This window comes from Sapajus apella, unplaced genomic scaffold (genome assembly GCF_009761245.1).
Source record: "Sapajus apella isolate SASKATOON/1434 unplaced genomic scaffold, GSC_monkey_1.0 scaffold7, whole genome shotgun sequence".
NCBI classification, from domain to species: Eukaryota; Metazoa; Chordata; class Mammalia; order Primates; family Cebidae; genus Sapajus; species Sapajus apella.
Window position 1 is genome coordinate 7161220 of NW_022436947.1, and position 16574 is coordinate 7177793.

The 16574-nt window shown below is 45.5% G+C and overlaps 1 protein-coding gene and 1 long non-coding RNA gene across 4 annotated transcripts; one reads left to right on the forward strand and one right to left on the reverse strand.

The window, feature by feature from the left end:
• Window positions 1-817: 817 nt before the first annotated feature.
• Window positions 818-14756, reverse strand: AKR1B10 (aldo-keto reductase family 1 member B10). Of its 3 annotated transcripts, none has more exons than XM_032275941.1 (10): window positions 14336-14756; window positions 11234-11401; window positions 9665-9781; window positions 8600-8677; window positions 5039-5161; window positions 4660-4766; window positions 4164-4245; window positions 3559-3642; window positions 2834-2916; window positions 818-1179 (listed from the first exon to the last, which is right to left on the reverse strand). In XM_032275941.1, exons 1-10 carry the CDS (start codon window positions 14399-14401, stop codon window positions 1137-1139), a joined length of 951 nt encoding a protein of 316 aa, XP_032131832.1. In that variant the 5' UTR covers window positions 14402-14756; the 3' UTR covers window positions 818-1136. The 3 variants fall into 3 exon arrangements, with proteins under 3 accessions (XP_032131832.1, XP_032131833.1, XP_032131831.1); XM_032275942.1 differs by lacking the exon at window positions 14336-14756 and adding an exon at window positions 13367-13596; XM_032275940.1 differs by lacking the exon at window positions 14336-14756 and adding an exon at window positions 11940-12472.
• On the forward strand, window positions 1179-6208 carry LOC116550144. Its single transcript, XR_004268253.1, has 2 exons — window positions 1179-1783; window positions 4084-6208. It is a non-coding gene; the product is annotated as an uncharacterized LOC116550144 (long non-coding RNA).
• Window positions 14757-16574: the final 1818 nt, after the last annotated feature.

The following is a 16574-nucleotide window of genomic DNA, read 5'->3' on the forward strand; positions in this document are numbered from 1 at the left end:
GGTTTGGAGCCGATATGGAAAAATGTTAGCATTTGTTTTTGTTTTGAGACAGGGTCTCTCTCTCTGTGTCATGAGGCTGTAGTGCAGTGGTGCAATCTTGGCTTTCTGCAACCTCCACCTCCCACCTCAGCCTCCTGAGTAGCTGGGACTACAGGTGCGCACTAACACACCCAGCTAGCATTTGTTAATATTATCAGGTGGGCAGCCAGGTATTCATTAGTTTATTTTCTGTACGTGCCTATATAGTAGGAATATTTCATAAGAAGCAATTATTATAGGAAAAACAGAAATGTTCCAGATTAATGGCAATAATAAGCATCTTTATTGTTTTTCACCCCATTTCCCAAGGAAATGCCACACCTCTCTCAATGAACAGTAGCATCTTCGTGGAATTTGCAGGCTCTGCTATTGAGTCCTTGGCATGAGGGTGTATTGAAGGCAAGGTGGGAGAGCAAGACAGGGAGTGAATGGAGAAAGGCAAGGAGGAAAGGTGGCAAGAAAAGACTCGAGAGGAAGAGGATGACCATCAATTGCTGGGAGCTCTCCCAGAGCCTGCCTGCCTTTGAAACTTGGTTCAGTCACTTACTACCTGGGTGGCTTTGAGCAAGCTCCTCCTCCCTGCCCCCCACCTCCATTTCCTCTCCCAGCAAATGTGAATAATAAGATGCTAAGCGTACCTTATTTGGAGGATTATTTTGAGGACTCAATGACTTCACCCACAGGAAAACACTTCAAATTGTGTTGGCACATAATATACTCTCAGTACATTTTGGTTGTGATAATTATTTTTTATTATTTGTCTTTACACCCTCAGTGCTATGATAATTATTTTTTATTATCTGTCTTTATACCCTTAGTGCTGGCAGAATTTCTGTTGCTTGACAAACATTTGTTGAGATCAGATAAGTGGAAAAAATTGTCATTTGTTCATTCAAGCCATGCTTTTCTGTGATATTCTGATCCTAGTTGAACATACAGAAATAAAAATCTAAAACAGCACCTCGATTCTGTCCTACAACAGGACCAAGTTCACTGTGACCTCAGATAAGCTTGGCTAAAATAGAACTTGAGTGGAGATAGTCACACTTCAGCGAAGAGAGAGAATCCCCTACGTAATGTCACCAGGAGAGTCAACCTCAATATTCTGCGTGGAAGGGATGTTCCTGCAAATGAACGGAGCTGCAGAAAAAAAAAAAAAAAAACACAGAGAAACTATGTTCCATACAAGCAACAACTCTGGTTGAGAAGGCATTCTTCTCTAGTGGATTCTATGGTATTCATGCTCTCTCAGCCTCCTCCCTGCAAGAACACAAGAAGGGTGCTCACACCCTGACCTTCTCTCAAATCGATATGAGGGCTTTGCCAGGAAGGAGGGCAGGCAGTGACCAGGGCACCACAATAAACTCGAAATGACAACTCAGTAAGCCTGGCGTTAGACAAGGTGCCTTATAAGGCTTGTCCCAATCCACTCTCACAACATCGTGAGGTGGGAAACAACAGCAGAATTGACAGCTTAGGGATTGTTATGAGTATTAAACAAGATCATAGCTCCGGCAAAGGGTTCGGGACCCTGGCACATTCTAAGCTAAAGTTCAATGGATGTCAGCTGTAATCAGTATTATCATCCTACTTTATAGGTCAAGAAACCAACTTGGAAAAACTAGGAAATGTCCCCAGTGTCACACAGCTAATAAACCAGTGGTAGAGTTGGATTTGAAGCCTGGTGGATTTACTCCTGAGCCCACCCACCACTGCTTCCACCGGAAATGATGTTCATAGGAAGGTAAGCAGTTTAGTTTGGGGGATAGTCCCATAGGGGTGGGCAGGATAGATATGGAATATCATGACATGCAAGCAATGCTTGAGTTCTTAAAACCATTTTTAAAAGGTGAAAAATCATTTTTGGCTATAGAAACACTGGAAGGGATTCAAATTGTCATTGAATTACAGACCTGGCAGTAATAAATGTCAGACAACTATCTTTGATATATTTAATTGACTACATTAATCATAAAATACTGATGGAAAAGAGATGATTTAGAATGTCTGCCCAGCCAGAGTGAAAGCTATTTCTTCAACCACTTATATAAGATTTAAAGTAAAGTTACTACTTTACTTTAGTTACTACTCCATTAGGAGGCATTTGGAGATTGTTGCATCCAGCCTCCCTGGCCTTCTTGCTTCAATGCTCTAAACACATTCTCACCTCAGGGCCTTTGCACCTGCACCTGCTATTTGCTATCACTGCCCAGAATCCTCTTCACCTAAATGTCTATTTGGCATATCCCTCACAGCAAAGCCTCCCTTGACCCACCCCATACAAAGGATCGGTCCCACTAACACCCACCACTTCCTATTCACTTCGCCCTACTTTATTTTTCTGTCTAGCATTTGTTACTGTCCGACATATATATTTTGAATTGAATTATCTCTATTCTCTCTTCTTCCCTCCCTCCCTCCCTCCCTAAGCCCGTGGAGGCAGGAACTTTGTACAGTATGATAACCCAGGCATGCAGAAAATGCCTGGCACATAGATGACCATTAGATATTTATTGAATGAATGAATAAATGAATGCTCTGCCTCCTACCTGTTGATAACATATCTTCTCTTACAATTCTAGCTCCACATCCAGAAGTTTAGACAATGAGCAGCAATTAGATAGGTGTCCCTCACAGTGATTTCCAGGTACCCCAATTTTAACTTTCAAAACTGCTCACAAAATAGTGTTTGAAGCCAAAGGTAGTCCCAGCAGCATTCTAATCCTTCCAACTAACCCTCTACCAGTTTAGAAAAACTCCTGGCAATCCTCCTAGTTAACTGCATGCCACTTACTGCTGTATGTTACAGGCCCTCCAGTTTCTGTTGAAGCTGAGTATGGTTGCCATCTCCTCATCACTCAGTTTAAAGTCAAAGACCTGGAAAGGTAGGAATTTCAATACATCATCGGTAAGGCAGTTACTGTTGTGGTTGGAGACTGCCAGCCATTCTAGCAGGGAGTGAGCTCACATTCACAGCACAGACTGGCCACAGGAGTTTTTCCCATTATATCCATGGGATACCAATTTCTGAAATTAGATCCTATGCAAAGACTGCAATATTTGTAGTGTTCAGTGTTCCCGGAGGAAGGGAGACCAGGCTCACAGGCACTAAACCCCAGGTGTGGACAGGCCCTGTGCTCCATGATGGGCCCTTCCAAAGGACAGTTCTCTAAGGACAGATCACACCTCCTCTGCTGCCGGGAGGTGAGCAGGGAGGCCAAGACAGTCTGCTCTTGTGTGTGGCCTAGGACCTATCTGCTTAGGGACAACTGAGGGTCTTTTCAGTAGTGTGAGGCACAGCTGTGCTCAGATCAGACAGGGCTTCACCAGGCACTGCTCCCAGCATGTCATTAGCCCATGGGTCATTCATCTAAACTCTACTGAGGTTAGCTCCCTGGGCTGGAAAATGATAGGATGGTGGGAAAGGAGGAGACCCACAGACATTAAGAAGCCTAGTGAGAGGTCCGCATGTCCCCTACTCCACTGAGGAATACCAGGGCCGACCAGCCAAGATCTTACCTGAATGTTCTCAACAATGCGTGCTGGTGTGACAGACTTGGGGATCACAATCACATTCCTCTGGATATGGAAACGGATCAGAACCTATGCAGAAAGGGGATATCATGTTTCCTCTCAGCTACCAGGACCCCTTCTTTTATGGAAAGGAAGAATAAAACATCTCCTCAGCTCACTGTGGCTTCAGCTATAATCGCTAATATTGACTGAGCTAATAAGCTATTAGACATGTGCCAGTCCTCCGCTTGATTCTCTCCTTTCATCTTAGGGACAAACCTGTGATCTTCAGTTTTTAGGAATAAAGAAAGTGGCCTGGGGGTCATAAGGCTGATAAGTGGTAGAGTTGGCATCTGCACCCATATCCCTAAACTCCAAAGCCATGCTTTGCCACTGAGCTGTAGGGCTTAACAGGAAGCTGTGAGACAGAAGCTATCTTTGTTCCAGTGACAGCTCCTGTGTTTCCTAGAGGTTCCAGCAGACTTCGAAGGAAACACGAGGGCTTCAGCTCCAGTTTTCTTCTCCTTTAAGGAGTTAATTGAGGATAACACAGAAATGAAACATGAGACTAGAAGAATGAGTTGTTGGATAGAAAAAGAAAAACATGGTACCTGGGCTGCAGTTTTTTTGTGCTTTGCAGCAATCTCCTTAATCTTGGGATCCTCCAGCAGAGAAGGGTCCTCTGGCTTGGCCCTAGGGGCAGAAAAAGATAACGATGTGAACAGTCGCCATGGTTACCATGTGCAGATGGACACCACTCCAATCAGGGTTTCAAGAGTGATCATCAGAGCCTCTCCATCTGGAAGACAGGCGGGAGGACCTGGAAGCTTGGGTCCTTCCCACGGGCTCTCAGCATTTTGCAAAGGCTGGTTCGCCCTTGGGTGGCTGAAGTGGAAATACTCCCAGAGGGTCAAGCATGTCACTCTTGTTTGTTTGTGTGTTTAATTTCCATTTTTTCCCACTTTCATCCCATTTAGGTGTACCAAACACATTACCTTAGACACATTTTTCTTTCCAGTGACTTATGGTCTCATACCAACATTTACCAATTATAAAATTATGTTTTTAAAATTATCAAGAGAAAGACCCACCCCTTGGAAGGCTCACCAAGGTCTATCCGGAGAGCCCAGGGGGCTGTAGGCTGTAACGGTGATGCCCTTGGAGTGGCAGTACTGGATCAGTTTCTCCTGTGTGAGGTAGGGGTGGCACTCAACCTGCAATAGCAAACAATCCTCAGCATGGGGGAAGGCGGCTTGTTTTTTGAGTTGTTCATAGGGAGTTCTACACACACAAAAAGACAACCAAGCAAAGGCCAAACACCTGCCCACTGATATACTTGCTAAATCATCCATGAGATCAGCCTCACACCTCCCCAAAGTATCCTGATCACTGACCCCTGGGATGAGACTCAGTACATAGCACTGGACGTTCCTCCCAATGTTTAAAACAGGGCAAGACCCTTACCCTTATACCACACAGAATTTACCTGGTTAGTCACTGGTTTATATTTCAGTCCAGGTTTGTTTAAGAGCCTCTCGATCTGGAAGTGGTTGAAATTGGAGATCCCAAGGGCTTTCACCAGCCCTGCATCCACCAGCTCCTCCATGGCCTGTCATAGAAAACAATACCTTTTGGGCAGCCCCAGAGGGACTCCAGGGACCCTGGCTTGCCTTAGTCCTCCCTGGGGCAGAAATTGCTTAGGATCTACTGCAACAGTTAGTACAACCATTCACAGGAAATTTCAGTTCAGGGCCTGGGTAACCATCAGTGACTGGTTCCAGCCCTACCGTCCCTCCTTAGCCCAATTAAACTAGGAGTAACAGGTAAAGATTTTATGTGCTTGCCACTCTCACCTTACTCGTAAAGAGATACATAAAAAATTATACTTCTGTACATAGGGGAAATATGAAAGTTTTGTCATGAAAAAATAAAGTATAAGTCAAAATTGACATTTGCAAGTTGATGAGATGATTTGATTTTTAATTAAGCCACATGATAGCAGGGAGCTACTGTTGTGTTTGTGCATTGTACACCCAGACCTGGGCAAGCTGAGTTAGTTGGGAAGAGGCTGCAGCATGTGGAGAAGCCTCATTTGTGGATTCTGAATCAATCTCTCCCACACCAACCATGGTTTGCTTTGCAGGAAAGTCATGCATCTAGATTATGCCCTGGCAGGGGCACCCGACCAAGAAGTTATGTGGTGCTGAAACCTGACCCACTGCCTGCATACCCAGCCATGCTTCCTGGTACAGAAACTACAGATGTTTCTATACCCAAGGAAGGGAATATTTGTATACTTATTAGCCTATATTGGGCATTTTCCAAACTTGCCCAGAGATATCATATATGTTAGCAGCAGCCTCCAATGCAACATGTATTTATTAGCCATCGATTACATGTCCAGATCCTGCCCAGAAGTTGTCAGGATGTAAAAGTATACAATGTGCTTCCTTCTTCTGGGATTCTCATAGTCTGATTAAAGTGATAGGGTTCCCTTCTGTGGAGCAATCAACCATGACACTGAGGCTGCCTCGGATAACATGACAGTGGTATAGACAGAGTCAGGGAGGGCAGAGAAGGAAGAGATTCACACAGCCTGCAGTTGTCAGGGGAGACCTTCAGGTAGAGCTTAAACTGAGCCTCAAAAAAAAAAAGAGAGAGAAAAGAGGGGAAAAGCATGAGCATATGAGACAGGAAGATAGGAGCAAAGGCTCAGAGGCAGGAATGAGCATGACATGTTCAGGGAACACTTTATCCAGCCCTTCTCAGCTTTGGCTACAATTTGGAACCACCAGAGAGCTTTAAAAAATGCTGGCTGGATGCAGTGCCTCATGACTGTAATCTCAGCACTTTGGGAAGCTGAGACAAGAGGACTCATTGAGGCCAGGTGTTCGAGACCATCCTGGGCAACATAGCAGGGCCCTGTCTCGACTGAAAAAAAGAATTGTTTTTAATTAGCTGGATGTGGTGGCTTGTACCTATGATCCCAGCTACTTGGGAGAATTGCTTGAGTCCAGGAGTCCAAGGCTGCACTGAGCTATGATCATGCCATTGTACTCCAGCATAGGCAACAGAGCAAGACTTTCTCTAAATTAAAATCACCCATGCTGGGTTTCACCCCCCAGAGTTTCTTACTGATTTGTCTGAGTTGCAACCTAGACACTGGGATTTTTAAACTCATCAGGTGATTCTAATGCATAGCCAACATTAAGAACCACTAGCATAGATGAAGTTATTCAAACTGGGCAGTAGAGTTAAGAAGCTATGAAATCATAAGATTCCCCAAAACTTCTGACTAGGCAATTAGATAAAATAAAAGTTTTTGTGCATCATAGGTCAGGTGAATTTGCCTGTATTAGAACTTGACTTCTTTATACATTTTTTCCTCCTCTCTGCTTCAGGATAGTCAATGAGGCTTCTACTGCACTGGCTGTGGATCTACGTAAACATCCAGTGGTTACATATTCATGCCTGCTCCTTTCAAATCAGAGCCTCTGACCTTGATCACTGATATATTTTCATGGCTTTCAAATGTTTTATTTAGCAGTCATTCTTGTATTCATTCAGAAGACGTAACACTGTGAGAAGCAGGCTACATTGACATACTTGCCATACTTAATATCATCATAGGAGCTAGGGCAAAAAAATCTTATCAAATGTAATGCAAATGGCCAGGTGTGGTGGCTCACGCGTGTAACCCCGGCACTTTGGGAGGCCGAGACTGATGGATCACCTGAGGTCAGGAGTTCAAGACCAGCCTGGCCAACAGGGTGAAACCCCGTCTCTACTAAAAATAGAAAAATTAGCCAGGTGTGGTGGCCTATGCTTGTAATCCCAGCTACGTGGGGGGCTGAGGCAGGAGAATGGCTTTACTCGGTAGAGGAAGGTTGCAGTGAGCCAAGATTGTGCCATTGTACTCTAGCCTGGGCGACAGAGTGAGACTCCATCTCAAAAAAAGAATGCTATTCTTGTGGATTAATGCTTTTGAACAAGCAATACACACACACAAAAGCTACATTTATTGAATCATATTAAAATATTAATATATTAAGCCTCACCTTTCTGAAATCTAAGCATTTCAGAAAGGTGAGGCTTAATATATTTTCACTTGTACAACACAATACAAACTTGCTACTACATGCACCCCTACACAGATAGCTGCCAAGATAATAAGATTAACTCTTGGAGTCATATGTCACTATTCATTTATAACTTATTCCTCACTTTGTTCTCTACTAGCATTTGCAAAGGAATGTCATGGTATAATAAAAAACGACCAGAGAAAACATTCATTCCTTAATTCAACTTTGAATATGAATGATGTGAAACAAGTCATGATTTGATCTGAGAAGCAGGGCACTCAGGCCCCCTGATTTCTGGATGTGTGTTCACTGCCTGCCAACCACTGTGCTGATGGCTGTGGTGGTTCGACTTGTGATTCAGATGAGTCTGGGTCCAACCAGCTCTGCCACACACATTGTGATATTACCGGGCAAGTCATCAACCAATCTAGGTTTCAAATGTCATTATTTGTAAATGGGGATGTTAACCCTGCCTCATAGGGTTGTATGATATAATGGGCTTTATGACTAATGTCCCTGGCATGAAAACCATCTCAATCTCCACCACACCCTGAAAGATATATAATATTAGTATGTATTATAAGACTTTTTTTTTAATAAGAGAAAACTCAGGCCTACAAGAATTAAAAAACTTACCCTAGGTTATTCCGATGCTATGTGCAAACCCAGACCCAAACTCCTTGTTCCAAATACTTCCCCCTGGCTTGAGAACAGTATGTGTATTCCCCAAAGTGGGGTACATTGTATTTCCAGTCTTATTTGAAGACTCAGTATTAGCCTTGAAATATAAACAGTATCAGATGCACCCAAAAGCCAAAGGTGATGAGGAAGAAATTAGAAGAGCTAGAGAATCACAATGATGAAATTAGAAAGCATCAGGTACATGGCCTCTTTCAAATCAATGGGAAGTCTCACGGATAACTGAGGATTTCTCTCCCAGCACTTTAGAAGAAGCTGAAACCTACCTCCCAGGCATCCAAGAACGTTGCTTTTCCACCTATCATTTTACCTTCATCATCTTTGGGAAAAAGGTCATCCCCAGACTGTAAATACAGAATACAAAGTTTACTGGAATCTGCATCAGGACACTTGGTTCTATTAAACAACATTTCAGGATCCTGACTCTTGCCAAATACCACAACTGCATACCACTTTTTCAAGCTCTGGAGTACATACTACAAGAATGTGACTTTAAATAAAATCTCCATATCTACTGTAGCATGTTAATCCTTATATTTTAGAAACTACTGGATTGACTTTATGATCTGCCATTAGTACATTCCAGAAGCCACCATTATCACCATGGACATTAACCTCATACACCTAGATCCCATATACACCCCACGGCAAACTTTCATTTCAATATTACTGGATTTCCAGGGAGTGGATCTCCAGGGAGTGATTTTCTGGGGGAAGATGGTGACCAACTTCTATCCTTGCAGCCTCTAGAAGAGGTGTTGAGTTAGGGATGGCAAGCCATCATCACCCCAGCTGGTTAGGAGGGGAGAGAGCTGGAAATCTGTCTCTCCCAACCCTCAGGAGCAGTAAGAGCAGAGCCCCTGGCAGTGGGTGCCACGTTGAGTGCTGGCTACCTTCCAGCATCACCATACTTGGGCTTTTCTCCAAGATGCCACTCCTGGGGTGTGCTTTGCTTAATAAGATAATTAAGCCCTAGAATATATTTATGCAAGAGTAACCCAAGAGATTTCCTGGGAGGGCAACCCTGGGGCGTGGAATCAAGACAAAGGTGGCAGTTGCAACTTGTCTGGGCTGTCAGAAATCATGGCTTCTCTCAGACATAACTGCAAGAAAACTCAGGCATGTGGTCACCTCAGCAGCACACATGGCCTCAGCCTCTCTTCCAGGCCAGTGTCTTTCTGATCCAAGGTCTCTTCTTGACCACCTGCCATTCCCAATTATGAAGCACAAAGCCTCCTGCTCCTGTCCACACCGCCCCCCAGCCCTGGTGCAGCTGCTATTTTCTGGCATCTGTTCAGAAACTAGAGGCTAAGAAAGGGAGTCACTCAAACCTTGAATCCTTGTGGCCAGTGAATAAGATAGACATCCAGATAGCTCAGTTTCAGGTCTTTGAGGGTCTTCTCACAGGCTTTCCTCACGAAGGGTCTCTCAAAGAAAGTGGGCCACAACTGCAAAGAGTGTGGCAATGAGCCATTAATACTGGGAAAAGGAAGGGCCACATCATACTCATTGTGTCTGCTTTTTGATTTGCACCCTGATCTAACCTGACACAGGCCATTTATAACAAAACTGATTAAGAACCATGATGCAGTGTGGAAGATCACCAGGGCTTAACACATTGATTACATGTCTGTGTGTGTGTGTGTGTGTGTGTGTGTGTGTGTGTGTGTCTGTGTGTGTGTGTGTGTGTGTGTGAGAGATAGAGAGAGAGAGAGAGAGAGAGAGAGAGAGAGAGACTGGCTCTGTCACCCAGGCTGGAGTGTAATGGTGCTATCTTGGGTCACTGCAACCTCTGACTCCTGGTTTTCGAGTGAATTTTCTGCCTCAGCCTCCTGAGTAGATGGGACTACAGGTGCCTGCCACCACACCTGTCTAATTTTTTTTTTTTTTTTTTTAGTAGAGATGGGGTTTTACCGTGTTAGGATGATCTCAATCTCCTTACCTCGTGATGTGCCCACCTGGGCCTCCCAAAGTGCTGGGATTATAGGCACGAGCCACTGTGCCTGGCCATGACATGTCTTAAGTGTTAAAAGCAATTTTCTTTTTTCAACCGTCCTAGCACTCTATATGTCTCTCAGATCATTTAGTAAATGTGGTCACAGATTTGATATTTGTTTACCTGTGTCAGTCCCTTCCTCAGCTGTCGGCTCGCAGTGCAGGACTTGTGTTTAGCTTTTAAATGTCAAGCATACTTAGGCCTTTGGGAGCAGATGGTCCTTTATCTGACCTATCTAATAGGTCCCTTAGCAAGCCTATCAGGCCCCAAGTCATAACTTTACAAGGGCTTTATCCAGGCTTGGCTACTACACAGTGGGGTCTATTTGTCCCACCAGATGCACGCATTTTCCAAGTACCTAGAACCAGCGTTTTATCAGCAAGTCGTGTATAATAGTGATCCAGTGATTCTCAACCTCCTCAAACCCAATATCCCCTTCTTCTTTATAACATTGTATACCTTACCTTTTACTAGACTGAACAAAGAATACCATATGTGACAATAAAAAAAAATGCCCCTACTGTTTTCCCAAATGCCCCCTGGCTGAGAACCTCAGGGGCACAGTGCTGCCAGGCAGGCTGCAGATCAAGGCCTGGCTGCACCCTTGGCCTCTGCCTCTGATGGGGAACAGGGAGATCCAGAACAGCACAGGGCTCCATGGAGCCAAGCCCACTGTGGGAAAACCAACCCACAGGCAGGTGAGGCAGCAGCAACATGTTGAATCTCAATAGCAGCATGGAGTGCGAATATCATTGTATCCATAGATGTTATCAAGGCAGAGATGAAAAGGGCTGGGGGAAAGAGTACATGTAGAAACGGCTGACAGCGTTCTTGCTGCTGACCCGGCCCAGATACTTCCGCCTGCCTTGAAGTGAAGCCCTCCCACCACATGCGCCACGTGTACCTTGCTGACAACGAAGAGGTCCTCCCGCTTCACAGCCTTCTCTTGGATCTTCTCTTGGATGGCCTCCCCCACCTCATGCTCATTCTGATACACATAGGCACAGTCAATGTGGCGATATCCTGCGTCAATGGCCGCCTTCACAGCTTCTTTCACTTTGCCGACAGGAGACTGAAAGGTAGAAGGAAAGCCCATCACACATGTATTTTTGTGTGTGTAAGAAATGGCGTCTTGCCATGTTGCCCAGGCTAGCCTCACACTCCCAGGTTCTAGCAATCCTCCCACCTCCCGAGTAGCTGGAATTACACCACACTCAGCAACTATCATATTCTCTTATCCCCAGACGGCCTTCAACAGGCTGCACAGTTTTTCCCAACCAAGGCCTTACTGGGGTCTCATTTGCCAGGGGATATCTGGGAGGATACACACTTCAGAAAAGCTTTCGAAAGAAAAGAAGGAAAGTGAATTAATTGTATGATTATGGCCTTATGTCCTATCCTAGCTAAAGATCAGTTCCCTTCTCATGCAGGTTAGTCCTGAAATGTCCTCAGGTGTGTGGGAGTGCAGGTGGCTCCACTGCAGCGTTCTGAAGACCCAGGTGAAAGCTTGACTCTAAATAACCCAGAGGGATTTTCAGCAACATCCCCACATGGCAATAGGGAGCTGGATAATGGTCATTACAGCATCAGTCCAGATTCCAACACTTAACTGGGTGAGCGGGCCTAAGCAGGTGATTCAATCTTTCTAAGCCTTGTCTGCAAAATGGGAAAAAGAATAGCACCAGCCTCATGAGGCCTTTGTGGCAATGACATGCTGCAATGAATGCTGAGTTTTCAGCACATCACCAGACACGCAGTAAGTCTCAGCAGAACCCGTCCGTTATACAATGATAGTTTCAGAAAAAAAGGAGAAATACAAAACTTATAGGAATAGAGCTTCTTTTCCATTCCTATAAGAAGAAATAGGGAAGGAGGGAGAGGGAGACGAAGAGAGAGGAGAGAAAGAGGGGAAAGAAGAAAAGAAATAGTATTAGAATTACCACATTTTGTTCTAACCCAGTCAAGCCAATGATGGGGGAAAAGCACTTAAAACTTGATCTCTTGACAAAATAGTTTTTTAAACCTCTTCTATTGTGAGATAACAAACATTGAAAAGTACACAAAACAGAGATGCATAGCTGTCCTACCACAGGGACAAGAAATGGGCTGCTGCCAGCCACCCAGAAGCACCCCTGTACCCCCAGCTGCTACGCTACAACCTTCTGCACCTCCACTGCTAAGTTCATTTTTTTTTTTTTTTTTTTTTTTTGAGACGGAGTTTCGCTCTTGTTACCCAGGCTGGAGTGCAATGGCACGATCTCGGCTCATCGCAACCTCCGCCTCCTGGGTTCAGGCAATTCTCCTGCCTCAGCCTCCTGAGTAGCTGGGATTACAGGCACGTACCACCATGCCCAGCTAATTTTTTGTATTTTTAGTAGAGACGGGGTTTCACCATGTTGACCAGGATGGTCTTGATCTCTTGACCTCGCGATCCACCCGCCTCTGCCTCCCAAAGTGCTGGGATTACAGGCTTGAGCCACCGCGCCCGGCCACTGCTAAGTTCATAATCCTTCAGTCTGTCATCCCCACGTGCTGAAGACGGCTCCCTTCCTAGTTCTCACATTCAATTCCAAAATTCTGAAACTGTCTGGAAAACTTATCCAGGGTGAGCCGATTCCCCGGCGATCTGGAAGTGATTATTTGTTCCGTTTATATAGATTGAAGCTCTGATTTTGGGCAAACCTTGCTATTCAAGCAAGAGACGCTGTGCATGAATCAAGCTGGAACTGATCTGTGCACCCGGATGGACCAAGAGAATGACGCAGTGCTGCAACAGAGGGTCCTACCCTCCAGCCCAGGACAAGACAGGGGAAAAATCAGGGTGCACAGAAGGAAAGAGATTCAGCAGGCAGACTAGCCATGAGGGACAGGAGAGAAGAGGAACTCCAAAGTCTGCTTCTTCTAGTCACTAGTTAGGGTATTGCTATCATGGATGGAAATGGCAAAGAAGGCAGAGTGAGGTGGTGATGGAACAACTTCAAACTTGGCCTAAGAGAGGCTCAGGAACCTGCCTCACTGAGTCCTGGCTGTGCCTTACCTCGTTTTGCCAGCTGACATTAACACAGCCAGGTGGAGTTCACAACTCCCAGCCCAGGCTCTCTGCAGTCCCAGCATGTTGCAGATTCCACTGTGTCCAGGAACAACCTAGGGATCTTGTTAAAGTGCAGATGCCCATGAGGTAGCCTGGGGTGGAGCCCGAAACTGCATTTTTTTCTCTTTCCTTCTCTTCTCTTCTCTTCCCTTCTCTTCTCTCTCTTCTTTCTCACAAGCTCTAATTTTGTTGCCCAGACTGGAGTGCAGTCGCACAATCACCGCTCACTGCAGCCTTGACCTCTCAGGCTCGACTCTCAATCTCCACCTCAGCTTCCCAAGTGGCTGGGACTACAGGTGCATGCCACCATGCCCAGCTAATTTACTTATTCTTTGTTGAAATGGGGTCTTGCCATGTTGCCCAGGCTGTTCTCCAGCTCCTGGGCTCAAGCAATCCTCCTGTCTCCATCTCCCAAAGTGCTGGATTTACAAGCATGAGCCACCACGCCTGGCCAGTTCTGCATTTCTAACAAGCTCTCAAGTCTGACAGATGCTGCTAGTCCAATTCCCACACCATCTGCAGAGGGGTGCCAGGGACTTCCGGGTTTTCATCCTCTCCTCAACCACCCAGCCCACAACAAACCCACAGCCAAGACTCCGGGAAAATGTTAAGCCCAACTAAGTGTCCTAGAGCCAGAGAGAAACTTCCCTGGAAAACAATTTTAAGGCCAACTGCTGCTTGAAATCTGATACTTGCTAAAGAAACTCTCCTCACTGCTGTGAAAAGCCAGCTTTGGAGCTATGCAGCCTGAATCAGCTCTGAGAAAATAAAGCAACCTGAGTCCCGGCTCCAGGACTGAACCTCATCTCTCCAAACGCCTACCGGATCCCCAGGCTTTCCTGGCTGAATGCAGAAAGAGAAAACAGCCTAACGCCCCTACAGAGAAGAGGGGTGTGCAAAGATTTGCATATTTACCTTCCAAGTGCCCAGGCCCACAATGGGCATCTTGGCTTTGGTACTGAGCTCCACAAAGGTGGCCATGGTTGGTGCAGAAATGATTCTGCGTCAGCAGGTAGAAGTCTCACGTCCTGCTTTTTTTGTTGTTTTTGAGACGGAGCCTCGCTCTGTCGCCCAGGCTGGAGCGCAGTGATGCGATCTCGGCTCACTGCAACCTCTGTCTCCCAGGTTCAAGAAATTCTCCCTCAGCCTCTCGAGAAGCTGGGATTACAGACACCCGCCACCACTCCTGGCAAATTGTATTTTTAGTAGATTCAGGGTTTCACCGTGTTAGCCAGGCTGGTCTCAAATTCCTGACCTCAGGTGACGGACCGCCTTGGCCTTCCAAAGTCCTGGGATTGCAGGCGTGAGCCCCGTCCTGCTTAAGAAGGCTGGTGCTGGCTGCAGTGGGAGGAGTTGGAGCCTGGCCACAGTAGCTTCCCCGCCCTATCCAAACAGGAAATAAATTCCCGGCTTTTGTGAGATCGAGGATCATTGTGAATGAATTATGAAATGTGGCAACCTTGTGAACAGTTTTACCTTAGATAATAGTATTATTATCGGAGTTTTTCCTTGTTCATCATGACTCAACAAATTCAACACAGCCAAAAGTGGAAAAGTAGGGAAGGAGAGAGAAAGAAAGGAAAGAAGAGTGGGGGGAGGGAGGGAAGGAATGAGGGAAAAGTAAGGAAGAGAGAAAAGAGAAAGAATAATACAGAAAAAGGAGAGGAAGGAAGGAGGGAAGGAAGGAAGGACGGAGGGAGGGATGGGAAAGAAAAGGAAAAAAAAAAAAAGAAAGAAGCCTGGCCAACATGGTGAAACCCTGTGTCTCCTAAAAATACAAAATTTAGCCTGGTGTAGTGGCACAAATCTGTGATCCCAGCTACTTGGGAGGCTGAGTCAGGAGAATTGTTGAACCTGGGAGGCAGGGGTTGCGGTGAACCAAGATCGTGCCACTACACTCCAGCCTAGGTGACAGAGTGAGACCCTGTCAAAAAAAAAAAGAAGGAAGGAAACAAGGAAGGAGGGAGGGAGGGAGGGAGGGAAAAAGGAAGGAAGGAAGGAAGGAAGGGAGGGAGGGAGGGAGGGAGGGAGGGAGGAAGGAAGGAAGGAAGGAAGGAAGGAAGGAAGGAAGGAAGGAAGGTAAAGCAAAGCAAAAAAGCAAAGAAGGAAGAAAAAACAAGAGCTTTCTTTCCCTGTGATGGTTTCTTCTGTGAAATGGAGTCTAGGGAGGAGAGGTGAGAAGCAGTGTTTCCATTTTAAAAGTTGCAGTTCCAATTTCAGTGCATAGAGGGTCAAATCCTGACCTTATTAGAATCAGCAATAATTAGTTGGTAGTCAGAAATCTAGGGAACATGACACAGGCCTGTGCCATGCTCTGACAGGCCATGACAGGCCTGTGTCATGTCACAGCATCAGTTTCAGCCTGCAGGTAGTAGGTTTTTCTGTCTTTTACGTGTTCTTGTTTATGAGTTGGCTTTGGTTGAATCCTGAAATGGACTTTAATCTCTAGGCTGTGGCTTAGGACAGCTCATAGAGGTCAATTGGCATGATATTTTGTACCTATGAGTGATACACTTCACTGATATTTGTTAAATTACTTCAACATTAGTAGTACATGCATGGGCCAGGCACTGTGGCTCCTGTCTGTAATCCCAGCACTTTGGGAGGCCGGGGCAGGCGGATCACTTGAGCTCAGGAGTTTGAGACCAGCCTGGCCAACATGGTGAAACCCTGTCTCTGCAAAAAATCCAAAAATTAGCCATGTGTGGTGACACGTACCTGTAGTCCCAACCGTTTGGGAGGCTAAGGCATGATAATCACTTGAACCTGGGAGGTGGAGATTGCAGTGAGCCAAGATCATGCCACTGCACTCCAGCCTGGGCGACAGAGTGAGACTCTGCCTCAAAAACAAATAAATACATACATGCATGGCTCATAATCTGGTGGCCACAAAGTCTCATGGATCTGCACATGAGGGCACATTATTTTCCCAGTGTATACTGGATAACATGCAATGCCAATATTGTTCAAATAGCAAATCTTTTGTGACTGTCAACCTAAATAACAGAGAGAGGGTCCCTCAAAGAAAAATATTTCTCTGGGAATAGAGCACTGCAATGGGAATATGCGAGCCACCGTAAACTATGTGTATATTTGGGGAAATAAAGGAAGCCAACATTTTTTCAAGAAAAACAATGAAGATTATCTAATTGTT